At 45.6% G+C, this 26,073-nt stretch overlaps 3 protein-coding genes across 6 annotated transcripts; 1 reads left to right on the forward strand and 2 right to left on the reverse strand.

Annotated features, from left to right (window-relative positions):
* Window positions 1–8: 8 nt before the first annotated feature.
* On the reverse strand, window positions 9–4,527 carry ddx55 (DEAD (Asp-Glu-Ala-Asp) box polypeptide 55). Its single transcript, XM_046306451.1, has 13 exons — window positions 4,369–4,527; window positions 4,185–4,235; window positions 3,954–4,040; window positions 3,737–3,828; window positions 3,545–3,607; window positions 2,966–3,115; window positions 2,609–2,798; window positions 2,089–2,171; window positions 1,769–1,900; window positions 1,481–1,688; window positions 1,223–1,391; window positions 805–1,103; window positions 9–554 (listed from the first exon to the last, which is right to left on the reverse strand). Exons 1-13 carry the CDS (start codon window positions 4,474–4,476, stop codon window positions 363–365), a joined length of 1,824 nt encoding a protein of 607 aa, XP_046162407.1. The 5' UTR covers window positions 4,477–4,527; the 3' UTR covers window positions 9–362.
* A 1,057-nt stretch (window positions 4,528–5,584) lies between these two features.
* LOC123999167 (transmembrane emp24 domain-containing protein 2) lies at window positions 5,585–8,609 on the reverse strand. Of its 2 annotated transcripts, XM_046304657.1 has the most exons (5): window positions 8,237–8,609; window positions 7,437–7,629; window positions 6,984–7,001; window positions 6,521–6,628; window positions 5,585–6,364 (listed from the first exon to the last, which is right to left on the reverse strand). In XM_046304657.1, exons 1-5 carry the CDS (start codon window positions 8,414–8,416, stop codon window positions 6,240–6,242), a joined length of 624 nt encoding a protein of 207 aa, XP_046160613.1. In that variant the 5' UTR covers window positions 8,417–8,609; the 3' UTR covers window positions 5,585–6,239. The 2 variants fall into 2 exon arrangements, with proteins under 2 accessions (XP_046160613.1, XP_046160614.1); XM_046304658.1 differs by lacking the exon at window positions 6,984–7,001 and having other exon boundaries at window positions 8,237–8,606.
* A 62-nt stretch (window positions 8,610–8,671) lies between these two features.
* Window positions 8,672–25,642, forward strand: ptpn11a (protein tyrosine phosphatase non-receptor type 11a). 3 transcript variants are annotated; one of them, XM_046304655.1, is made up of 16 exons: window positions 8,673–8,886; window positions 12,953–13,075; window positions 13,340–13,534; window positions 13,691–13,883; window positions 14,143–14,262; window positions 14,405–14,518; window positions 17,597–17,693; window positions 17,836–17,915; window positions 18,262–18,420; window positions 18,566–18,697; window positions 18,807–18,961; window positions 19,031–19,098; window positions 21,038–21,189; window positions 21,258–21,376; window positions 22,396–22,495; window positions 22,614–25,642. In XM_046304655.1, exons 1-15 carry the CDS (start codon window positions 8,873–8,875, stop codon window positions 22,463–22,465), a joined length of 1,791 nt encoding a protein of 596 aa, XP_046160611.1. In that variant the 5' UTR covers window positions 8,673–8,872; the 3' UTR covers window positions 22,466–22,495; window positions 22,614–25,642. The 3 variants fall into 3 exon arrangements, with proteins under 3 accessions (XP_046160612.1, XP_046160611.1, XP_046160609.1); XM_046304653.1 differs by having other exon boundaries at window positions 8,674–8,886; window positions 17,836–17,933; XM_046304656.1 differs by lacking the exons at window positions 21,038–21,189; window positions 21,258–21,376; window positions 22,396–22,495; window positions 22,614–25,642 and adding an exon at window positions 19,968–20,266 and having other exon boundaries at window positions 8,672–8,886; window positions 17,836–17,933.
* Window positions 25,643–26,073: the final 431 nt, after the last annotated feature.

The following is a 26,073-nucleotide window of genomic DNA, read 5'->3' on the forward strand; positions in this document are numbered from 1 at the left end:
GCACTGACTGGGATCAGTTTGTATCTTTATAGATTGTTAATTACAAATTATGGCGATATGCATAACTTTACACTGTATACAACATTCCTGAAAGGCGATGTATCTCTCTGGTTCATAACAGAATAATAGATGTAAAACAGTTGGCTCTTTTTAAAAGTGTATTCAAAGTTCAATGGTTGGTTCTGACCTGCGTCTTACTGTAACAGGCAGTATTTCCCCTATGGTTGTTCTGTAGTTGGGGCATAAAGGCCCCCCTAAAATATATAACATGTTCTGTTTTTTTCCATGGTAAACAGGGCTGGGTGGGACAGCCTGACCTGCTGCTAGAACATCGGGGGGGAAACACTGACAGGTGTGTTGTTTCATTCGTCCTCCTCTCCCGCTGAGCTGGGTGGGTCCTCTGAGGGGCCTGCTGCTGTCTTCCTCTGGCTCTTTGGTCCTGCTGTCACCTGTTTCTCAAAGTCCTCCTCGCTGATCTGTCCCTTCTTCAATCTCTTCAGGAGACGAGTGTCTTTCAACAGCTCCTTCATGTCCTCATCGTCCATTTCCGAGCCCTGAAGAGAACAAAGGGTTAATTAACAGTCATCTGATGTTCTACTTTTTTCTGCATATGGGCCCTGCTCCCATGTTTAAAAGATGTTCTAAAAGCATTTTACGGCCAATTTCCTGGATCCAGATTAAACCTAGTCCTGGACTAAATATGTATGTCAATGGGAAATCTCCATGTAGAGTGCATTTTAGATCAGAACTATACTTAATCTGAGTCAGGAAAACCTCCCCTTAATTCTCTAGAAGACTAAATACCTCATCCCGGTTCCTCTTGGCAGCAGTCTTCCTCCTGCGGTCCTTCCTGTTCTTCTGTCTGGACCAGGCTTTGTTCTTATCGTTGTGTCTCTTAGGGGCAGCGGCCCTTTCCTCCCTCTTCTCCTTTAGCTCAATCAGCAGCTTCTGCCTCAGCTTCTCCCGCTGCTTGTCCTTGTAGCGGATGTTGTCTGTGTCTATGGTCGTTTCTATGAAGTCAGGGAAGTTCTTCCCTTTCAGCTCGGGCATCCTGGGCATGCGGAGGAGGGCGAAGCCACGGGCCAGCGCAACAAAGTCCAGATCTGACCAATGACAGGAGGAGGATGACATCGTAAACATTCTCCTCAGACCATAGCATAAACAATCTAACAACACCATCATACTTGAGCGTCTGTACACACGGAAGGGGATTTCTTCTCACCTTTGACCCTGAAAATGAGGCTGCACTCGTGTTTGGCGTAGGCCTGTACGGTGGAGACGAATGCCCTCATGCCCCTGTCGAACATGGCCCGGTCTGCCAGAGCCAGGGCCTTCACCTTGGGCAGAACATCCACCACGTCACTCACTGGGGCCATCTGCTCCAGAGGACACTATCAGGAGACAGGGAGGGGCAGCTTGGTTTTAAATGGAGAGAACATGGAAGGCAGGCAAGATGGAGAGGGAAACACAAAGGGCATACCTTCTGGTTGATGGACAGGAAGGTAACGTAAGATTCCTCCATGGGGAGCAGGAAGACTGTGGCGTTGCCTTTGTTACCAATGCGCGCAGTCCGTCCACACCGGTGCACAAAGGCACTGGCACAACTAGGGGGGTCGTACTGCAATACCCAGTGGACTTCTGGGATATCAATGCCCCTGGCCATGACGTCAGTACACACCAGGATACCACTGAAACACAACGTCACATTTCAATGCAAAGATCAAACCCATGCTCTCCTCAGCTGAGCTAACAACAAGGGATAAAATACCTCTTTAGGCTCCTAAACTCTGAGAAGATCTTGTTGCGTTTGTGTTTCATCTTGCCGTGGATGCAGTGGATGGTGACGCTCTTAATCAGGGCCTCCAAGGCTCGGCCAAAGTACTCCACACACGCACATGTACTGAGCGAGAGAAACAACACATTAACACACACAGCTCTGACAGTGTAGTCCTCACACACACTGAGGGAGAGAAGCAACACACAGTCCGCAGTGTTGATGAATATAATCGGCCATTAAGTAGAATACTAGAGGTAGCTGTAGTCATGGTGAGACACTAACATGGAGGGCTGTGTAGCCAGGATACATACCTGAAGAACACCAGCTGTTTCTCATGTTTGTGTTGTCTAAGAAATGCTACCAGACTGTTAAACTTGTCCTCTGCTCTGCAGATCTGACAAACAACAAGAAACAACAGAAAATAAAAAGTGATCAGTCATAGTTTGTCTTTTTTCCTGTGTTTGTGTCTCCACTTACACACAGATGGTTTTAAGTCCTTGAGAATTTTATGGCACGGGCTGGCACAGACAGCGAAACCGGTAAGGATGCTCTCATCATGAGGCCTCTGAGAATGTGTCTTGGAAGAATGTCTCAGACTAAGAACGTTCCGGTCATCCCGTTTTGTGCACAAACTGTTTATTTTGATTTGAACCTTTCTTGGACTATGCAGCATTACAAGTTATTGTTTATGGTCCTCTCATGATAAATAATTACTTTCGGGGATTACATGTAGTTACATTTATTAAAACACAGTCGTGGTCCACTTTTTCCTTTGAATCCAGCATTTCCAAACCTGAACTACTCAAATCCCCAACAGTGTATGTTACTCACTGTGTAGTAGTTGCAGAGCCTGGCAGGTGTTTTCTGGGTGCAGCTGGCGGCCACGCCCTTCTCCTTCACTGTGATTCGTACAGGGTTCCTGAGACCAGCTCTCACCAACTTTTCCAGCTCCTGAGTCTGAGTGGCTGAAAACAGACCTGTACGACGCTGCTTAGGGAGGTACCCCAGGATAACATTCAGACTGGAGAGAGAGAAAGGGAGGGAGTCAGGTACTTAAAGTGTACCTGACATAAAAGCCAATGTCCAACATCCTGGTGATTGTACTGTACTGAATCATATTGAATGATTCATATGTCCAATAGTGTACTGTATTGCATAGTTGTAGTCTATTGTATTGCACTATAGTACCTGGCCTCAAAACCCATATCCAGTAGGCGGTCAGCCTCATCCAGGACTAGGACCTCCAGAAACTTGACTGACAAGGCCAGGTCCAGACCGTCTGCCTTCCTTCTGAACATGTCCTCCAGACGCCCCGGGGTGGCAATCAATATGTTGGCCCTGGAAAAGACAACATTGATTAGAATAATGATCCGTTAGGGAATCCAGTCTCACTTTAAACCAAGTACAACGAATATATAAAGGCTTTATATAGCATACATAAAGGATTCATAAGCACTACATAAATGCTTCTCAAATCACCTATAAGCGTGTGTCACTCAAAGGGTGACATAACCATTCCTAATGTGGGGTGAATTGCCGCCTAAATGTGACATAACGCTTAACGTTTATACAAAAGCTTATAGATTGTTTGTGAAGCATTTATGTATGCTATACAAGGCCTTTATAAGTTGTACTTCATTTAAAGTGGGGCTGGAGATCCTTTTGTACCTTTACAGGCTTGCTGTATAGCATCAGATCTGGACATAAAAACACGGGGCACAAAAAAGCTCACATTTTTGTGTGAGATCAGAGGAAGAGCATATTTACCCCTGTTCCTTAAACTTCTCCACATCCTCAATGGGGTTGCTCCCTCCAATCAACAGAATCTGTCTGAAAGAGGAAGAGTTTGTGTCATAACAGGATTACAATAAGAGTCTTGGAATAATTAACATTTTAGATCTGGAACAGAGCTTGCTGTTCATGTCTCTGGTTTTATCTCTCCGCTGGCTGTCCCCCTACCTGAACTGAGGGAACTTCTGGAGGAACTGGCCCATCACCTCGCTGATCTGCAGGGCCAGCTCTCTGGTCGGCGTGACGATCAGAGCACCAACCTGTGAAAGATAACGTCTCAGTTTAATACTGTATATCAAAAGTCAAAGTGACTCACAACCATACACATATACTCAAACGGTAACCATTGCAATAAGTCTAAGACACTGAATAACCCAAACCTTACCTGCATTTTCTTCAATTTGTCCTCTCGCTTTATAAGTATCTCTATGATGGGAATCACGAAGGCCAATGTCTTTCCACTGCCAGTCACCTGTAACAGCAACGATAAGATGTGTTGCTTCGACCTTTCTCCCTCCAATAGTTAGCTACCTATGCAATCTGGTTCTGGAGAAATGCAGTACCCAAAACATCCGAGTTACATGGTAAACAATAATTTGTGTCAAGTCATACTTACAGCCTCGGCAGCCACATCTTTATTTCGCATAAACAGTGGAATACAGGCAGACTGGAATATAAAAAATATTTAAATTATTGTGGAGGTTGAATTAGAGCTAACGTTATTCGTTATCTAGCTTGTTAGCATAGCTAGCTATGACATGTGAGTGAAATAAACGAAAACTGTAAAGAAATGTTAATACCTGAACTGGTGTCATATGTGTAAATCCAAGCTCATTTAGAGTTTGCGTAATACCATCGTTAAGTTTAACGGGTAAACTATCCCATTTTCCTTCAGTTGTGTTGTCCATGTTGGAAATGCAGCCTCAATCCACGCTGTACCGACTTCCTGTACATCGATGTTTACAGTCCGCCTGGAAATCGGAAGCACTGTACATGTTTGTACCGCCAGCGCCAGTTCATCATTCTGAATAATTTCAGGTTTCTTTAGACCACATTATTTGTAATATATATATTTTTACGATTAAATAATACATGTCAAGACAAACAAAAAGAAACCAAACAGCATTTTTAAAGAATATTGTATTTGTTTTAATAAACCTGGATCCACAGACAAGCATATTTCTTTACATGCTGCAGAACTTCATTGATGACGTTCAGGAGTGACTTGACCTAATTTCTCCTCAGTCGTCACTCCAGTCTCACGTGACAGTTATAGCTGAGCTTATCAGAACATGTAAAGTACAAAACTAAGGCATATTCAGTAAGACAACATTTATGGTGTTTCAAATAGATTATAGACAGGATAGGCCTACAATTAATCCTCTAGTCATGTCCATTTTTATACATCGACATACCAATGTTCTGAATGTTGCACCACACTGAATATGCTGCAGAAGAAAAAAAACAGCTTATTGCCACAAAGTAGAGCCCCCAACCTTCCCCACTCCAAATTACAACCAGTCACCACAACAAAATATTGAAGCAACTACCTCACCTTGACAATCATAATATAGTTTCAGCCCCCTGCCCACATCCAATATAATCTCTTACAGTGTTCTTCCTTCCTGATTCTAGGCAAATACAGGGGTCCGGGTCTTTGTGCCAGCCCAGCTCTAACACACCTGAATCATCTAATCCAGGTTTAAATTAATAATTGATTAGTTGCAACAGGTGTGAGTGATGAGCTAGAATAAACCCTGCACGCCCAGTGGATCCCCATGGCCAGGTTTGAGTAAACACTGACCTACTATAACCCATCTGTGGTAAAATGGGAGTATACAGGTTTTCCCTGCACTGCCCGTGTACACATTCAGAAGGGTTATATGTCATCGATTTTTGACTCAAAAGCAACAAGAGCAAAAACATCTGCTTCCCAGACAATACAACACCTTCAGATATTCAGGGATATTAAGCAGGATGCTATGTTCAGAAGGTTGCAGATAGAAATATGATCCATAGAGTCAACAACTCTTTATTCTACATAACAGAAAAGCATGTCGCTGCTGCACAATACATTTCTACATGAACGTTCTGGGATATTTCACTCTCCTGAACAAGCCCCAAGTGTCTCACCTTGAGCTTATGCATACTGTATATTAACTAGTTGGTCATATTAATTGCAAAGGTGTCAAAAAAAAATTGGTCAAAAAAGGGACACACTGTTGCATAAACATCAGTCTGCATCTCTCAAATGCCGGTCCCAGTTTTGTTACTTTATACATCCCATCCACTGACTAGAGACAGACAGACAACCTCTCTGGCTAGTGCATGGCTAGTAGTTGCTGTTGACCAAGCTGGGTGGAGTAATCCATAACAAATAATTTGCTTACGCAGTGATGAGAAAATAAATCAAACTTGACATCAACCCTATGATCTTTGAAAGGTCTAGAGTCCAAAACAGATACAACAGTAACAAGCACATAAAGATGGAAATAACAGATGGGGTAACAGGGTAAAACATTATTATTATTTTTAAATAATAGGGATCCAATTTGTACTCAGACTTTTAATGAAATCTACCAAGAGTCTCATTTCCAAGGAGTGACTGTTTCGCTGTCTCTGAGCTGAAATAACAGTGCAACAGGAAGTCACAGGGGGAAGGTTTGAGGTGTTACACAACTCGGCGCACTTCGAAAAACCTCTTCAGGTAGTAGATCTGTCCCAGAGTCATGGCCACCAGAACCAGGGCTTCGAAGAACGACCAGAGAACCACCCTGCTGTTTGTGTTGTCATTGACTGGATGGAAAGAAAACAGAAAACAATGACTAGTAAGTTCAAGACTGGCTGTCAGCACTAAACACTGCAGTACACACAACAATTAAGTTAACAGGTTCTTAACTACAGTCTATTCTGACTCCATTTTATTTCATGTGCGGCGTGTGTGTAACTCACTGGCTCTGTGTATCCTTTCCCGGACCTCCATGTACTCCTGTTCATGCTTTACGGCCGTCATGGCAACCGCCAGCTCGTTGATCATCTCCTCCAGCTTGTTCTGGTGAGCTGGAACAGAACACACAACCAATCAATTAGGATCATTATAGAATCCACAACACTCGTGAAAATTACATGCATATTAGAGTAAAAAATAAAAGACACCTTCCAAACAAAGTTGTGCTTTGTCATATAAAATGCTCTACAATACATTACTAGTTCTATGTCTTAGATGTCTCAAATCATGCACACAACATATTCCTGCATCTATAAATTGTGAGGGGTTATTCCAGGCAACATATACTAATGTTTCTAAGTGGTGATTTGTGAACATTAGATTGTACTGAAAAACTCATTCAACTTAGGTTAGAGGAAACCGAATGCATTTGGGCAAACATAGTTCCAGGCGAGGCGAGAACCCTACCATCCCAACTCTCTCCACCTGGGTGAAGCGAAAGCCAGTCAAACCCAGTCAAAAGGATGAAGAGAAAGATACAACAATAGAACCATAAAGAAAAGAGGAATAGTATGTGAAAACAGAAATGTGATAATCCGTTATAGCAATTGGTAAATATGAATAGAGCTTAAAAGTAGACTTCACAATATGATGTAGATTCAGAAAAAGTCAACAGCATAGTAGGTAAATCTCCGCAACAACTAAGAGCATTGAAGCGCAAAGCTCAACTTCTCTGCTGTTTTGGTGCCCTGGCTACCACACGGTCACCAGCAGGAAGCGAACCTGTGCCCATGCGCAGATACTGTGTGACCATGTGAAAACAAAGTCATACATCTCGCTCATCTCAATATCTGCAGTGCTGCTCATGGCAGCGTCATTTCACTGGGTCTGCCTTTCATTCGCACACACACTAAAGCCTACCTTCCGTCTCCATGTCCTGCCCCTTTGGTGCCTCCCCGATGTCGATGGTGAACATGACGATCTTGGGTGTCATGGTGGACATCTTGTTGCTGAAGCAGAACTTGTAGGTCCCGTCCATGTGAGCTGCCACGGAGTACTTTCCACTGGACTCTCGATCGCCTTTGTAGATCTGCTTGCCATCAGGTCCTGTTATCTACATAGTAGAGACAATATCATACACATATTAGCTAACTCATGTTGGAACATAGTTGTGTGCTAGACAATATTTTTTGTCTGGACCGTTGTTGCAACATATTTCATTCAGTGGTTGGTGGATTGGGGCAGTCTGCATCACACTTGTGAAATCCCTTAAAAATATGAATCGTATTTGCATGACTACAATTCTCAACTATAAGGTGGTGAATACATCATGTGGTGGAGCAGTACCTATAGTCAGCTGTCAAACACATGTGGATGACCCGTTTTATGTTATTTGACACTTACAGCTGTTAGGAATGGCAGCGAGTAGTTAGCTAACTTCAAACTTCCTGTATCACTAATCAGGCCAGATAAGTAAAATCAAGAGGCGAACTGGCTAGTTAGTTAGCTACCAACTAGGCTAAAATTATTGATCACAACCAGCAGTGGGTTAACTTTAAACTACAAAGAACAAATTAAACTATACGAAATGGCATGAGAGTTTGCTTGTGACTAGCAATTAAGCTAACTGGCTAGCTACAATAGCCATCTCGCTAGCCACCCCCCACCACCTTTGCGCAAGTCAAACCAAATCAATCACAAAAGCACAAATACCATCTCACCTCAACGTCAATGTCCAAAAATCCCCCCTCAGCAACTTCAAACATTAGGCCCATCTTGGTTCCCGAGTTAACCCGCTCATGGAAGCACTCATCTGCATGAGCGTCTATACTAACGAAGTAGCCGGACGCTGTGGCAGACATGAACACAAGAAGAACAACGATCTCTGAAGCAGTGAACATGCTTAGATTTTAGCTAGCGTTACGTGACAATTGTAGATTCTCTGTGTACCAGCGATTTCAAATATCCCCTAAAATTGCACATGTATCGCAGCAGGAGGCTCAGAACAAGCACAAATTATTGAGGGTATTTTGTAAACTTCCTAGCTAGCGTCGGCGAGATTGCCACGTAAGGATTTAAACGGGAAAAAGCGAGGGTCAAACTTAGTCAGCACTATGCGATTGAAAAAAAACAAATTAAAGTGTCGCATGTCTGGTGACGTTTCAACAATCGACTCGCTCTCTGAAGTCTCCGGGCTGAGGCCTATGGACTTTTTGTTGTTGTAAAAAATTCCAATCGAAACATTTTCCCGTTTTGAACGGAGTCTGGACCTTATGAGGCATTTTTGCTGGGAGTAGACTGCCGAAGACACACACAATAGTTGGAAAAGCCAGCGCGAGGAAACAAGGTGTGAAAAAATGACATCTCGGAGGTAAGGACTGATCATGGAAAGCAATCTGATGGAAACTAGGTATCCAACTAACTAGCCTGTCGGCTAACATTAGCCTAGAACTGTTTACATTTTCAAGATAATTCCATTGATGATGAATGTATGTGATCGTCAGATAACGACCTAAAACAAGTCGTATTTGACAAGGATGTGCCTTGTCGGTGTTTTGGAGCCAGCAACATTACGGTAACTAGTATCTGGTCATGTTAACTAGGTTCTTTATTGGGCAATGGGCATCCGTGAAATTGAAGCCCACAATAATAATGCAGTTACCTTTTAAATTCTGTGTGTGAACTATTCACAAGCTATCTGCCCATAACATTTTTGGAGACGTTTAGTTATCAATTATAAATATGAATGCTTAGCTAACAATTGCTAATAAGCAAACAAGAAAATCTAGCTAACTAGCTACCATTGGGGGACCTAGCTGTCACTTCCAGCTGAGAAGCAAAGGGGTTCAATGCATCTGGCTCAGTTTGAACGACAGGCTTGTAATGCTCTTTGGAAAGATACCAATCTCAATATACTCGGTAAATGGATACAGACTTCAATTGTTCAATGTCAATCACTGTACACGTGATTTTCTGATTAAATCAGGATTCTGATAATTCTCACATCATCCTTTAGTCGTACATTGATTTTGACCCTCCCCCACATCAATCTTCTTTATCCTGATTTGCATTGTGCCCATGACATCTGAGTACAAGTTACACAGCTGTACTATTGAGAGCATCTTGTCTGGCTGCATCTCTGCTTGGTATGGCAATAGCCCCGCCCTCAATCGTTTGGCGCTACAGAGGGTGGTACGAACAGCAAGGGAACCTCACTGGGGCTGAGCTTCCTCCTTCTGTGGGGTTTATAGGCACGATGGCATCCAACGTCATGGTACATTACCGCCACCTACGGTACTGGAGTGTGCCAGAGACCGGGATAACTAAATCCTACCTGCCAGCCCTGTTGCTCTTTTAAAAAAAAAATCTAATGACATTCTACTCAATATACTCAACTAATTTCCTGTATTCCCTTATCCCTCATACTAGATGTGACTCTTTCCCTCATACTGCCCACACTGTGGTAATACCTGCTCCACTGTCTTCCTGGCAATAATCACACTTTCCTGTATTCCCTTATCCCTCATACTAGATGTGACTCTTTCCCTCATACTGCCCACACAGTGGTAATACCTGCTCCACTGTCTTCCTGGCAATAATCACACTTTCCTGTTGGATGCTTTCCTATCACATTTAAGGACGTATTCAACTAGCTGTGTCCCACCCTTAATCTTATAATAATAGCATCCTCTCTTTTGTCCCTTCTTGTCAACCTCAGACTTTCCTCTGTACTTGAAATAAATGCCTGCTCTTAGTATCTCCTCCACTGCTCCTTGCCATCTCTGCACCTTCACTGTCCATATCAAGCTTTTTTACCTCTGCCTTGCTCATTGAAACTACAACAAACAATTCTAAGTGCTTGGTTAGCCAGTACATCAACTTTCTCGTTCCCCTCCACCCCCACATGGACTGGGACCCAAGTAAATAGGATCTATATACTCATCTGTCTAATCGTGCCATGGGTTTGTGGCAGAGTTCCCTCTCATCCAGGACCTCTATCAGGCAGTGTGAAAGGAATGCTGGGAAATTGTTAAGACACTCCAACAACCCAAGTCATAGACTGTTCTTTCTGCTTCCATACGGCAAGCGGTGCATCAAGTCTGACACCAACAGGCTCCTGAACAGCTTCTATCCCCATGTCATAAGACTGCTAAATAGCTAACTAAATTTCTACATGGACTATCCAGGTTGAACTTCTGTATTTTATTATAGTATTTGTTGCATTGTCTCTATGCCCACTCACAGGGCCCTACACACAAATACTCCAACACACAGTGCATTCAAAAAGTATTAATATTCAGACCCCTAGACTTTTTCCACATTGTTACATTACAACCTTATTTCTCATCAATCTACATAATACCCCATAGTTTTTCAAATGTATACAAATAAAAACTGAAATACAGTATTTACATAAGTATTCAGACCTTTTACTCAGTACTTTGTTGAAACACCTTTGGAAGTGATTAGCCTCAAGTCTTTTGGGGTATGACACTACAAGCTTGGCACACCTGTATTTGGGGAGTTTCTCCCATTCTCTGCAGATCCTCTCAATCAGGTTGGATGGGGAGCGTCGCTGTACAGCTATTTTCAGGTCTCTCCAGAGATGTTCAAGACTTTCCCCGAAGCCACTCCTGCGTTGTCTTGGCTGTGTGCTTAGGGTCATTGTCCTGTTTGAAGGTGAACCTTCACCCCAGTGAGATCCTGAGTGCTCTGGAACAGGTGTTCACCTGGGATCTCTGTACTGGCCTGACTGGTGGAGTGCTGCAGATATGGTTGTTTTTCTGGAAGGTTCTCCCATCTCCACAGAGGAACTCTGGAGCTCTGTCAGAGTAGACATCAGGTTCTTGGTCACCTCCCTGACCAATTCCCTTCTCTCCAGATTGCTCAGTTTGGCCAGGCGGACGGCTCTAGGCAGAGTGTTGGTGGTTCCAAACTTCTCCATCATTCTTAAATGGAAGGCCACTGTGTTCTTGGGGACCTTCAATGCTACAGAACGTTTTGGGTACCCTTCCCCAGACCTGTGCCTCAACACAATCCTATCTTGAAGCTCTACAGACAATTCCTTCAACCCCATGGCTTGGTTTTTGCTCTGACATGCACTGTCAACTGTAGGGCCTTATATAGACAGGTGTGTGTGTGCCTTTCCAAATCATGTCCAATCAATTGAATTGAACACAGGTGGATGACAATCAAGTTGTAGAAACATCTCAAGGATGATCAATGGAAACAGGGTTTACCTGAGCTACATTTTGAGTCTCATAGCAAAGTGTCTACTTATGTACTTATGTAAAGAAAAGAAAAAAAGAAAAAATATATATTTAAACATTTTTATTACATTTACAAATATTTCTAAAAAATCTGTTTTTGCTTTGTCATTATGGGGTATTGTGTGTAGATTGAGGATTTTAAAATTCATTTTGGAATATGGTTGTAACTTAACATTTAGTGAAAGGAAAGGTGTCTGAATACTTTCCGAATGCACGAACACTCCATTTTATGGATAATATGCACATACATTTATACTGGCTCTACACACACTCTCATATAATCATCATATACGCATCTGCTACTGTGTTTATCATATATCCTGATGCCTAGTTACCTTACCGTCCACTTTCCCTGCACATTGTAAATATGGTACTGGAACTGACCCTGTATATATCTACCCCTACCACTCCAATACACCTGCACATTGTAAATATGGTACTGGAACTGACCCTGTATATATCTACCCCTACCACTCCAATACACCTGCACATTGTAAATATGGTACTGGAACTGACCCTGTATATATCTACCCCTACCACTCCAATACACCTGCACATTGTAAATATGGTACTGGAACTGACCCTGTATATATCTACCCCTACCACTCCAATACACCTGCACATTGTAAATATGGTACTGGAACTGACCCTGTATTCTATGCTTGCTTACTGTATCATGTTCATGTTATTATTACAACAAAAATGCATGTTTTTGTTCTACCTTTTGTTATTTTAAATTTGACATTGTTATTGATTGCTGTATTTTGGGGGTTGGAGCTTACAAGAAAGGAATTTCACTGTACTTTTGCTTGTGACATTAAAACATGAAACTGCACACCGTTATATTCAGGCCAGATATGTTCTCTAGGCAGCCAGTGATCTCTGTGATTTATGACCGCTTGTTATCTCCCAGAGGCTAAGTCGAGGGCCTTGAACCAAGTTGGGAAGATGACTCACTGGCAATTACAAAAGAGTTATGATGAAATACAAATTAAACTATAGGCAGGACAATGACAGCTACCTTGTTGTGAAAGCTGGTAATGGGTGTGGTGTGGTCCATGAATCTGTCATGGCTGGAAATGTTTCTTTTGTTTTTAAGCTGTGTAGCCTATTTCTCCAAATGCACTTAGCTAGCTAGTTGACCTGTGATGATGATGTGGTGTTTAGGTGGTTCCACCCCAATATCACAGGGGTGGAGGCTGAGAACCTGCTGTTAACCCGGGGGGTGGACGGGAGCTTCCTGGCCCGACCCAGCAAGAGCAACCCTGGAGACTTCACCCTTTCTGTCAGGTGAGATATTGTACCACCAGACACAGGAGCTACCGTAGGCTGGGTTGACATTTTAGGAGTAAATATCTATGGGGCCTATTTAGTTTAGCCAGGCTGACAGCATACAAGAAAACACTTTCCCAATTTATACTCTACCATTTCCCTTTATTGTAATTGATTAGGCCAACTGAAGATAATGGCCTGGGTACCAGACTGTTTCAGCTTTAGATGAGGGGTGTGTTTTAATCTTTCCTTTTTCTCTCAATCCTGTGTTCCCCTGGGCAGACGTAACGGAGCGGTCACCCACATTAAGATCCAGAACACAGGGGATTACTATGACTTGTACGGGGGGGAGAAGTTTGCCACCCTGGCAGAGCTGGTTCAGTACTACATGGAGCACCACGGCCAACTCAAGGAGAAGAATGGAGACGTCATCGAGCTCAAATACCCCCTCAACTGTGCTGACCCCACCTCTGAGAGGTGAGCTCTGACACTGAAACCACATGGTGTTTGTCTCTGCTTGTCTGTGTGTGTACCTCTCTAGCCTGAGTGTCAGTCCGTCTCTGCTTCAGCCACCAATCCAGTGGATTTGATGGCTATGTCAGTGGAGTTCTGTAAACTGTGTGTGTGTCCCAGGTGGTTCCATGGTCACCTGTCAGGCCGGGAGGCTGAGAAGCTGCTGACAGAGAAGGGAAAGAACGGTAGTTTCCTGGTTAGAGAGAGCCAGAGCCACCCTGGAGACTTCGTTCTGTCTGTCCGCACCGGTGACGACAAGACTGACAGCAGTGACAACAAGCCCAAGGTGACACATGTCATGATCCGCTGCCAGGTAAAGAATTATTTCCTTTTTTTTGTCCTTTTTTTTTACACCCCTCCTTCCTCCCTCCTTCCCTCCCCTTCTTCCCTCCCCTCCCTTCCTCCCTCCTTCTCCCTCCCCTCCATCCCTCCCTTCCTCCTTCCCTCCCCTCCCTCGAGCTAAAGATGTGGCTTATGACCACAGATACACTACATGATATTTAAAATAGTCAAAGAGCCTCTCGCATATCTCTGTGGGTGAAGGGACGGTCCACATTGTGTCTGTTTCTCAGCATGACCTAAAATATGACGTTGGTGGAGGAGAGAAGTTTGACTCTCTGACAGACCTGGTGGAGCACTATAAGAAGAACCCCATGGTGGAGACACTGGGCACGGTGCTGCAACTCAAACAGGTCGCTCTTCAGCCTGCTCTCTCTCTTGTCAGCAAGCTACATATCATTCCCCTGATCTTGATCATTAAGCCCTTTTTGTCTTTCAGAAGCTTTAATAATCCATAGATTTCTTGTTTCTAAACTTGTATGCGTCTTTCCCCAGCCCCTGAACACCACGCGTATCAATGCAGCAGAGATAGAGAGCAGAGTGAGAGAGCTCAGTAAACTGGCCGAGGCTACGGACAAGGTCAAACAGGGATTCTGGGAAGAGTTTGAGGTAAGAGACGCTCCATTGCGTTTCAAAATACGTATTTAATGTAGTGTTGTTCTTATGTCAGGAAAAGTTTTTTTATACCGTTGTACATGCTCACATGTCATCTGTCTGTCTCCCGGTAACCTAGCTACGCTCCACATCTGTCTGTCTCCCGGTAACCTATCTACGTTCCACATCTGTCTGTCTCCCGGTAACCTAGCTACGCTCCACATCTGTCTGTCTCCCGGTAACCTAGCTACGCTCCACATCTGTCTGTCTCCCGGTAACCTAGCTACGTTCCACATCTGTCTGTCTCCCGGTAACCTAGCTACGCTCCACATCTGTCTGTCTCCCGGTAACCTAGCTATGCTTCACATCTGTCTGTCTCCCGGTAACCATCTGTCTGTCTCCCGGTAACCTAGCTACGCTCCACATCTGTCTGTCTCCCGGTAACCTGGCCACGCTCCACATCTGTCTGTCTCCCTGTAACCTGGCTACGCTTCACATCTGTCTGTCTCCGGGTAACCTAGCTACGCTCCACATCTGTCTGTCTCCCGGTAACCTGGCCACGCTCCACATCTGTCTGTCTGTCTCCCGGTAACCTAGCTACGCTCCACATCTGTCTGTCTGTCTCCCGGTAACCTAGCTACGCTCCACATCTGTCTGTCTGTCTCCCGGTAACCTAGCTACGCTCCACATCTGTCTGTCTGTCTCCCGGTAACCTAGCTACGCTCCACATCTGTCTGTCTGTCTGTCTCCCGGTAACCTAGCTACGCTCCACATCTGTCTGTCTGTCTCCCGGTAACCTAGCTACGCTCCACATCTGTCTGTCTGTCTCCCGGTAACCTAGCTACGCTCCACATCTGTCTGTCTGTCTCCCGGTAACCTAGCTACGCTCCACATCTGTCTGTCTGTCTCCCGGTAACCTAGCTACGCTCCACATCTGTCTGTCTCTCGGTAACCTAGCTACGCTCCACATCTGTCTGTCTGTCTCCCGGTAACCTAGCTACGCTCCACATCTGTCTGTCTCCCGGTAACCTAGCTATGCTCCACATCTGTCTGTCTGTCTCCGGGTAACCTAGCTACGCTCCACATCTGTCCGTCGCCCGGTAACCTAGCCACGCTCCACATCTATCTGTCTGTCTCCGGGTAACCTAGCTACGCTCCACATCTGTCCGTCGCCCGGTAACCTAGCTACGCTCCACATCTGTCTGTCTCCCGGTAACCTAGCCACGCTCCACATCTGTCTGTCTCCCGGTAACCTAGCTACGCTCCACATCTGTCTGTCTCCCGGTAACCTAGCTACGCTCCACATCTGTCCGTCTCCCGGTAACCTAGCTACGCTCCACATCTGTCCGTCTCCCGGTAACCTAGCTACGCTCCACATCTGTCCGTCTCCCGGTAACCTAGCTACGCTCCACATCTGTCCGTCTCCCGGTAACCTAGCTACGCTCCACATCTGTCCGTCTCCCGGTAACCTAGCTACGCTCCACATCTGTCCGTCTCCCGGTAACCTAGCCACGCTCCACATCTGTCTGTCTCCCGGTAACCTAGCTACGCTCCACATCTGTCCGTCTCCCGGTAACCTAGCTACGCTCCACATCTGTCCGTCTCCCGGTAACCTAGCTACGCTCCACATCTGTCCGTCTCCCGGTAACCTAGCTACGCTCCACATCTGTCAGTCTCCCGGTAACCTAGCTACGCTCCACATCTGTCCGTCTCCCGGTAACCTAGCTACGCTCCACATCTGTCCGTCTCCCGGTAACCTAGCCACGCTCCACATCTGTCCGTCTCCCGGTAACCTAGCCACGCTCCACATCTGTCCGTCTCCCGGTAACCTAGCTACGCTCCACATCTGTCCGTCTCCCGGTAACCTAGCTACGCTCCACATCTGTCCGTCTCCCGGTAACCTAGCTACGCTCCACATCTGTCCGTCTCCCGGTAACCTAGCTACGCTCCACATCTGTCCGTCTCCCGGTAACCTAGCTACGCTCCACATCTGTCCGTCTCCCGGTAACCTAGCTACGCTCCACATCTGTCTGTCTCCCGGTAACCTAGCCACGCTCCACATCTGTCTGTCTCCCGGTAACCTAGCCACGCTCCACATCTGTCCGTCTCCCGGTAACCTAGCTACGCTCCACATCTGTCCGTCTCCCGGTAACCTAGCCACGCTCCACATCTGTCTGTCTCCCGGTAACCTAGCTACGCTCCACATCTGTCCGTCTCCCGGTAACCTAGCTACGCTCCACATCTGTCCGTCTCCCGGTAACCTAGCTACGCTCCACATCTGTCCGTCTCCCGGTAACCTAGCTACGCTCCACATCTCTCCGTCGCCCGGTAACCTAGCTACGCTCCACATCTGTCCGTCTGTCTCCCGGTAACCTAGCTACGCTCCACATCTGTCCGTCTGTCTCCCGGTAACCTAGCTACGCTCCACATCTGTCTGTCTGTCTCCCGGTAACCTAGCTACGCTCCACATCTGTCTGTCTCCCGGTAACCTAGCCACGCTCCACATCTGTTTGTCTCCCGGTAACCTAGCCACGCTCCACATCTGTCCGTCTCCCGGTAACCTAGCCACGCTCCACATCTGTCCGTCTCCCGGTAACCTAGCTACGCTCCACATCTGTCTGTCTCCCGGTAACCTAGCCACGCTCCACATCTGTCTGTCTCCCGGTAACCTAGCCACGCTCCACATCTGTCTGTCTCCCGGTAACCTAGCCACGCTCCACATCTGTCTGTCTCCCGGTAACCTAGCCACGCTCCACATCTGTCTGTCTCCCGGTAACCTAGCCACGCTCCACATCTGTCTGTCTCCCGGTAACCTAGCCACGCTCCACATCTGTCTGTCTCCCGGTAACCTAGCCACGCTCCACATCTGTCTGTCTCCCGGTAACCTAGCTACGCTCCACATCTGAATTATTGAAATAGATTAAAGCAATACGTTGAGGATACATTTTTAAATGGATACTTAGAGATTTTGACAATGATGCCCTTTATCTACTTCCACAGAGTCGGATGAACTCATGGATACAATATTTATGTCTCTGCTAGCAGATACCCATAGACTTTTAACAAGTATCCCTTTTCCTTTGTCCCGCCCAGACGTTGCAGCAGCAGGAGTGTAAACTTCTCTACAGCCGTAAGGAGGGGCAGAGAGCTGAAAACAAGAACAAGAATCGATACAAGAACATCCTGCCCTGTGAGAGAACACACACATCATACCCTATCAAATATCGACTGACTGACTGACACCCCCCCCTGTTGTTGCAGTATGCAGAGCCTGGATATTGGTCTGGTTTTAATCATGACTCTTCTCTCTTTCTCTCTCTTTCCCTCTCTAGTTGATCACACTCGTGTGGTGCTGAATGATGGGGATGGATCTGAGGCTGGCGCAGACTATATTAACGCCAATCTCATCATGGTAGTAACTGATATCATGGTAAACTCACTTCATTCTCAGGACACACACACACACCTGTCAGACACACACAATATGGTATCGAAATGACCTCACGGTAAACTCCACACACTTGCGTACAGCTCTATTTCAAGCACAATTTGCAATTTCCTGTATGTGACAGCTCTACGAAATACAAATGAATAGGCATGCTTACTGTTTGTCTTGTCGTTTCAGTCATTGAGTGCGTGAGGTGGACTGCTAAGACAATTGCTGTATGTTACTTTGTTTGCATTGCACTTAAGTCTGCTTTCCTCTACACACTACTACATCCAGCGCCTGTCTGTGTGGAACTGTTCTTTCTCTCTAGCCGGAGTTGGAGTGGAAGTGTAACAGCACCAAGCTGAAGAAGTCGTACATCGCCACGCAGGGCTGTCTACAGAACACCATCAGTGACTTCTGGAGGATGGTCTTCCAGGAGAACTCCCGGGTCATCGTCATGACTACCAAGGAGGTGGAGAGGGGAAAGGTAACGGGCTGACTGCTGTTGTGGTTCTCCATTTCAAGCATCTCTGAAAACCAGGAGATCTTCTTCATAGGTTTCAGTGTGAACTGCTGCTGTGGCTTTGGGGCAGAAGTGTGCACGTCAATTGAGATACTTTGTCTCCCCACAGAGTAAGTGTGTGAAGTACTGGCCAGACATGTCATCTCTGAAGGAGTATGGAATCATGCGTGTCCGCAACGTCAAAGAGACGTCTGCTCACGACTACATCCTACGAGAACTCAAACTGTCCAAGGTTGGACAGGTAAGAGGAGGGACTGTTTTTGTTTTGTGTGGGTGTGTTTTTTTTGGAAGTGTGTCCTTAGCTGTGTATGTGAGCATGCATGCTACTTCAAAATGTGTGTGTGTTTCAGGGTAACACAGAGCGGACAGTGTGGCAGTACCATTTCAGAGCGTGGCCGGACCACGGTGTCCCTACAGACCCCGGGGGTGTTCTGGACTTCCTAGAGGAGGTCAACCTCAAACAGGAGAGCATTCTAGAGGCTGGGCCCATAGTGGTGCACTGCAGGTACACACACACACACACAGAGAGACAGTTATATGTACTGTTGCTCTCTAATTCCCTCTCTCTCTCCAGTGCTGGTATTGGACGGACAGGAACGTTCATAGTGATTGACATCCTCATTGACGTCATCAGGGAAAAAGGTGAGTGCAAATACTTCATCTATTTCTGCTACATGAGATCATTTCCATGAAGAAAGCTTCTGCCTTGTTCAGACCCCAAGGCTATCTGTGTCTACAGTCTAACCTCTTCTGCCTTGTTCAGACCCCAAGGCTATCTGTGTCTACAGTCTAACCTCTTCTCTCTATAGGAGTGAACTGTGACACAGACGTCCCTAGTCTAACCTCTTCTCTCTATAGGAGTGGACTGTGACACAGACGTCCCTAGTCTAACCTCTTCTCTCTGTAGGAGTGGACTGTGACACAGACGTCCCTAGTCTAACCTCTTCTCTCTGTAGGAGTGGACTGTGACACAGACGTTCCTAGTCTAACCTCTTCTGTCTCTGTAGGAGTGGACTGTGACACAGACGTTCCTAGTCTAACCTCTTCTGTCTCTGTAGGAGTGGACTGTGACACAGACGTCCCTAGTCTAACCTCTTCTGTCTCTGTAGGAGTGGACTGTGACACAGACGTTCCTAGTCTAACCTCTTCTGTCTCTGTAGGAGTGAACTGTGACACAGACGTCCCTAGTCTAACCTCTTCTCTCTATAGGAGTGGACTGTGACACAGACGTCCCTAGTCTAACCTCTTCTCTCTATAGGAGTGGACTGTGACACAGACGTTCCTAGTCTAACCTCTTCTCTCTGTAGGAGTGGACTGTGACACAGACGTCCCTAGTCTAACCTCTTCTGTCTCTGTAGGAGTGGACTGTGACACAGACGTTCCTAGTCTAACCTCTTCTGTCTCTGTAGGAGTGGACTGTGACACAGACGTTCCTAGTCTAACCTCTTCTGTCTCTGTAGGAGTGGACTGTGACACAGACGTCCCTAGTCTAACCTCTTCTGTCTCTGTAGGAGTGGACTGTGACATAGACGTTCCTAGTCTAACCTCTTCTCTCTGTAGGAGTGGACTGTGACACAGACGTTCCTAGTCTAACCTCTTCTGTCTCTGTAGGAGTGGACTGTGACACAGACGTTCCTAGTCTAACCTCTTCTGTCTCTGTAGGAGTGGACTGTGACACAGACGTTCCTAGTCTAACCTCTTCTGTCTCTGTAGGAGTGGACTGTGACACAGACGTTCCTAGTCTAACCTCTTCTGTCTCTGTAGGAGTGGACTGTGACACAGACGTCCCTAGTCTAACCTCTTCTGTCTCTGTAGGAGTGGACTGTGACACAGACGTCCCTAGTCTAACCTCCCTAGTCTCTTCTCTCTGTAGGAGTGGACTGTGACACAGACGTTCCTAGTCTAACCTCTTCTGTCTCTGTAGGAGTGGACTGTGACACAGACGTCCCTAGTCTAACCTCTTCTGTCTCTGTAGGAGTGGACTGTGACACAGACGTCCCTAGTCTAACCTCTTCTCTCTGTAGGAGTGGACTGTGACACAGACGTTCCTAGTCTAACCTCTTCTGTCTCTGTAGGAGTGGACTGTGACACAGACGTCCCTAGTCTAACCTCTTCTGTCTCTGTAGGAGTGAACTGTGACACAGACGTCCCTAGTCTAACCTCTTCTGTCTCTGTAGGAGTGGACTGTGACACAGACGTTCCTAGTCTAACCTCTTCTGTCTCTGTAGGAGTGAACTGTGACACAGACGTCCCTAGTCTAACCTCTTCTCTCTGTAGGAGTGAACTGTGACACAGACGTCCCTAGTCTAACCTCTTCTGTCTCTGTAGGAGTGAACTGTGATACAGACGTCCCTAGTCTAACCTCTTCTCTCTATAGGAGTGGACTGTGACACAGACGTTCCTAGTCTAACCTCTTCTGTCTCTGTAGGAGTGGACTGTGACACAGACGTTCCTAGTCTAACCTCTTCTGTCTCTGTAGGAGTGGACTGTGACACAGACGTTCCTAGTCTAACCTCTTCTGTCTCTGTAGGAGTGGACTGTGACACAGACGTTCCTAGTCTAACCTCTTCTGTCTCTGTAGGAGTGGACTGTGACATAGACGTTCCTAAGAGCATCCAGATGGTTCGTTCCCAGCGGTCTGGGATGGTTCAGACTGAGGCCCAGTACAGGTTCATCTACATGGCTGTCCAGCACTACATAGAGACACTGCAGAGACGCATAGAGGAGGAACAGGTGTGTGTGTGTCCCGTGTGTGTGTGTCCGTGAAAGTCTTTCTTTAACATCCTTCCTCTCTCTAACAGAAGAGTAAGATAAAGGGGAGGGAGTACACCAACATTAAGTATTCTCTATCTGACCTGACTGGTGGAGACCAGCTGCAGAGCCCTCTGCCTCCCTGCACCCCCAGCCCCACCTGTGCAGAGTGAGTACCTACCAACTAGCAGCTACTACACAGAGTATACAACCTAAACACGAACACCTGCTCTTTCCATGACAGACTGACCAGATGAATCCAGTTGAAAGCTATGATCCCTTATTGATGTCACTTGTTAAATATATTTTGGTGGCTTTGAACGGGGTATGGCAGTAGTTGTTGGGCGCACCAGTTTGTGTCAAGAACTGCAACGCTGCTGGGTTTTTCACACTCAACAGTTTCCCGTATGTATCAAGAATGGTCCACCATGGCCTCCCGAGTGGCGCAGTGGTCTAAGGCACTCCATCGCAGTGCTAGCTGTGCCACCAGAGATTCTGGTTTCGAGCCCAGGCTCTGTTGTGGCCGGCCGCGACCGGGAGGCCCATGGGGCGGCGCACAATTGGCCCAGCGTCGTCTGGGTTAGGGAGGGTTTGGCCGGCAGGGATATTCTTGTCTCATCGCGCACTAGCGACTCCAGTTGCGGGCCGGGCGCAGTGCATGCTGACCAGGTCGCTAGGTGTACGGTGTTTCCTCCGACACATTGGTGCGGCTGGCTTCTGGGTTGGATGTGCATTGTGTTAAGAAGCAGTTGGGTTGTGTTTCGGAAGACGCATGGCTCTCGACCTTCGCCTCTCCCAAGTTTGTACGGAAGTTGCAGCGATGAGACAAGACTGTAACTACTACCAATTGGATACCGAGAAATTGGGGAGAAAGAATGATCCACCAGCCAAAGGACATCCAGACAACTTGACACAACTGTGGGAAGCATTGTCGTCAACATGGGCCAGCATCCCTGTGGAAAGATTTCCACACCTTGTAAAGTTCATGCTCTGACAAATTGGGCTGTTCTGAAGGCAAAAGGGGGGTGCAACTGAATATTAGAAAGGTGTTCCTAATTTTTGGTATACTCTGTGTATAATCAAACTAGCACTCAGCTAGTCAGCTTCAGTTGAGAAATACCTTGACTGATGTGTTTCTCTCGGGGGGGGGGTGTGTGTATGTGTGCGTGCGTACGTGTGTGTGTGTAGAATGAGGGAGGACTGCTCCAGAGTGTATGAGAACGTCGGTCTGATGCAGCAGCAGAAGAGCTACAGATGAGATTGCCCTTTGACCCCAATACTGTCCCAGGTAACTACAGGAACTTGAGTTCATGTTGTGGTTGGATCTTTTGGAACTAACTTTTTAATTTTTATATTTGTTTTGTTATTTGTAAATGACCTGACATCTCTCCCTTTGTCTCTCTCAGGAGAATTACATTTTTTTGCCAGCCGCACCTGAACGCCTGAGACGTGATCACAATTACTACAATGAAAAGAAGAAAATGTAAAATTACGATAAACTCAAATCTGAGAGGTCTACAAGAGAACCGAGATTAACGGAGGGGTTTTTTGTTCCCTCTCTCCTTCTCATCCCTCTCTCTCTAGGAACAGTAGCCGCCTCGTCCCCTTATAAACCACTGTGAATATCTGGAGAGCCCTAACGAGCTTAATGACCCAACTTAATAACAAGCCTAAACCCTTAAACTAAAGCTCAGCCTGAGTTTAAACCTGTCTCAGACCAGACCCAGGCTGAGACTAGCGGCACTCTGCTCACCAGAGGGAGACCAACCTAGCTAACCTGTTCTGTTTTGTCTTTGTTCCACTCTCTCTCCCTTTTTTGCCTTGAATTATTGTCTTTTTTCTTGTTAACTAAAGGAAAGAAACATGTAGCTAGTTTGTTTTGGGAGCTAGTGAGATGAGTGAGCCCTTCTCAGAGTTGAGAAACAAGGCCTGTGCCAAAACCCAAAATGGTATCCTCCAACGTCTCAGCCAATCAGTGGTTTCCCTCTGCCCGGCTAAACCATTTTTTGAGAAAAAAGGGATATTTCCAGTGATAATGTTAAGTGTCATGTTTTCTGTTACTGAAGGAAGAATTCTGGGTATTGTAGTCTCTAACTTACCAGTGGATGACTATTCAGTATGTTGGGAGGATATTGGTTTTGCCTTTTAAAGACATTTTATTATTTTTTAATGTTTTTTTTATTTCATGTTTTTGTTGACATGTTGTTGTTGCCACACTATGTAATACTGTCTCCCTTAATTACCATTCCTCACACTGATGTCGCAGCATTCCCATAGCAAAGTAATGGCTACAGCCCAAGCCATGTACCCTGGGGGGAGATGTTGGCTAGAACTCTGTTTCCCTGGGTGCCTTGTGGTCCCACTCAGCTCTAATGTGGGGTCTGAGGGTAGTTTCTGGAGGTTTGGTGGGGTAGCCTCGCCTCATACTGTATGTAAGTCCTGTTTTGACAACAAACGTTAGAAGAGTTGTCTACAGCACAGACAGTAGGGGACGAGGCAATAGGTTGGGTGCTTCCTCCCAGGCTCTTCTGTGTCAAAGTTACTATGGAAACAGTTTCAGAGTTTCTGGGGTAACTTGTTCTTTATGCCAGTCCGCAACAGGCATCGCCACTGAAGCGTAGCTGCCCCCCCCCCCCCCACAAAAAAGTTTTACATTTCTTTATTTTCTAAACAAACATCGTAATGATACTATTACATTTTGTGCTTCTTCTGTTCTTTTTAAAGATGAATGCCTGTTGTGTACTTTTGAAGCACCACATGAACTTAACTTTCTCTGTTTCCAGAAGCTACCCACATTTGTTATCTCTGGCAATTTTAGTATTCATTGTTGTGGTTGTCATGGAAACTACAGGCCCACTGTTGGTTGGCTGAATTAGGTCAAGGACACACAGTTGGAGTCAGTTGCAAATTCCTTTGTTCTACATTGGTGTTACACAGTTGAATGTGCCGTTTTCAGTCTCTCCGTTTATTATTTTGCTAAGTGCATCACACTTAACTACATTACTTTCTCAGTCTGTTGTCCATATGGAAATAAGTGCTTATTTTCTACTACAGTATTCTGGAAAGGGTTGTTTCAGGTTGATACAATCATTTAGTATGTGTTTTGTATGTACTTTATCATGGTAACAATCTAACATGTAACGTTAGCTTTTTTTCACCAACACACTCCTTCCATTCTACACATGATTACTGGTTAAAGCCCTTTGTCTTTGTTTGGCATTGCACCTTATTCCCAATGTAATGCTATGCACACTTTTTGTCCAGAGCCTTATGAGGACAGAAGTATTAACCTATATAGGGAATAGGGTGCCATTTCAGTGTAACACAGGTAGGGTTGAGGAGGAAGTTGTTTTGGTCTTGAGAATGTTACTCTGGACATACTAATTTTCCACACTTTTTCTCAGAAGTGTGCACTTGTTCACTCCCCCTCATGATTTAAACACTATTGGATTGGTCGATGTAAGTTTGCCGTCCTTAGCAACGAGGGAGGACTAGAACACCCCTTTTCTCAGCCTCTGGGGCTCCAGGTTACCCCGAACCACTGATCTAGGATCAGCTGTGCTGGGAAACACTTTAGATCTGTGTCTTCATCCTTTTCTTGTGTCTTCATCCTTTTCTTGTGTATCAGAGCAGTTGTTGTTCTTCTGAATGGTTTGTTTGTTTCTCTGCTGGGTGGAGACCCTCCATTGACTGAGTTAGGGGATCTTTCGTATCTGCTGTGTGTAGTGTGCCCTTTCATTGTTGTGTGTGTGTGTGTGTGTGTGTGTGTGTGTGTGTGTGTGTGTGTGTGTGTGTGTGTGTGTGTGTGTGTGTGTGTGTGTGTGTGTGTGTGTGTGTGTGTGTGTGTGTGTGTGTTTGTTGAACACTAGTCTGGCCTGCATCTGGTGTTTTTATGTATCGTGGTGTTAGGATTTGTGTGTGAAAGGATGTGTTTGTGTGTCCAGAGAATACTGCTGTTTCAGCTGCCTGCTCCTCAATGCCTTGTCTTCTCTTCTGATCATGATGAAACGGCTTCATCTCTTATTTCCTGTCTTTCTGTCATGTAAAGCATCTACTTGCATAGATCTGCCTCCCTATGCATTATACAGTATGTGTTGGTTATACTCTGTTTGACAAACCAGTGCTCTCCATACCTGAAAACACTTTGTCAACCAGAAAGCATAAAAAAACAACATTTTTTGAACTCGATGCAAACAAACAAATTATATTTTTTAACTTGTATATTGTACATGAATATCTTGTAGAGGAGAATGTACTTACTAAACATATCTAATTGCCAATAAGATTTACTGTCTGTGTAATAATCCAGTAGCTCTACCCCATGTCATGGAGTTTGAGCTTTCTCACAAAGCTTGAGGTTTATCGTATTGTATTTCAATGCAGGTAACCATGGTAACTTCTTGATAACAATAATAAAGGGCAAGCTCATGCCTCAGTCCCCCTCCTGTTGTTATTGGCAGATCACTCCAATGAATAGAATGATGTCACTTGATAGTTACACACTGATTAAAGAGTTAAAGCCCCCAAGCTTCACTTCTGCATTTACAAGGATGTCTTCCTAGGTCAGGCTTGTTTCTACAGAACCATGCAGCCAAGTTGATGAAGCCCCTTGCTGAGTGGCAGTGTAGTGCTTTAATTTAAGAAACTGCACCTTGATGCTGAAACATGTTGGCTCTTAATGATAATAAACACTTTCCACTGATTATTTTCTCAGAGCTGTTGAATGCAGCACAATAATGCTTACATTCAGTCAGCTGTGAAAACCTGCCGGCACTGTTGAGCAATCATTGATCTTGTGGTGTGCCCAGAACCAGGTGTAGGTGTGTGTTACTATCCTTGTGGGGACCAGAAGTCTTTACAAGGGAA

This window comes from Oncorhynchus gorbuscha, linkage group LG16 (assembly GCF_021184085.1).
Source record: "Oncorhynchus gorbuscha isolate QuinsamMale2020 ecotype Even-year linkage group LG16, OgorEven_v1.0, whole genome shotgun sequence".
NCBI classification, from domain to species: Eukaryota; Metazoa; Chordata; class Actinopteri; order Salmoniformes; family Salmonidae; genus Oncorhynchus; species Oncorhynchus gorbuscha.

Bases quoted from the DNA above. Each gene is read 5' to 3' on its own strand.
- ptpn11a (XM_046304653.1), top strand. The intron at 13,884-14,142 runs GTAAAGAATTAT...TCTGTTTCTCAG, and splicing joins ATGTCATGATCCGCTGCCAG to CATGACCTAAAATATGACGT. The intron at 17,934-18,261 runs GTAAACTCACTT...CTTTCTCTCTAG, and splicing joins TGGTAGTAACTGATATCATG to CCGGAGTTGGAGTGGAAGTG.
- ddx55 (XM_046306451.1), bottom strand. From the start codon at position 4,476: ATGGACAACACAACTGAAGGAAAATGGGATAGTTTACCCGTTAAACTT. The intron at 4,236-4,368 runs GTATTAACATTT...TTTATATTCCAG, and splicing joins CACATATGACACCAGTTCAG to TCTGCCTGTATTCCACTGTT. The intron at 3,116-3,544 runs GTAAATATGCTC...TGTCTTTTCCAG, and splicing joins GAGAAGTTTAAGGAACAGGG to GGCCAACATATTGATTGCCA.
- LOC123999167 (XM_046304657.1), bottom strand. From the start codon at position 8,416: ATGTTCACTGCTTCAGAGATCGTTGTTCTTCTTGTGTTCATGTCTGCC. The intron at 7,630-8,236 runs GTGAGATGGTAT...TCTACTATGTAG, and splicing joins TTTTGGACATTGACGTTGAG to ATAACAGGACCTGATGGCAA. The intron at 6,365-6,520 runs GTGAGTTACACA...CTTTCCATCCAG, and splicing joins GGAAAGGATACACAGAGCCA to TCAATGACAACACAAACAGC.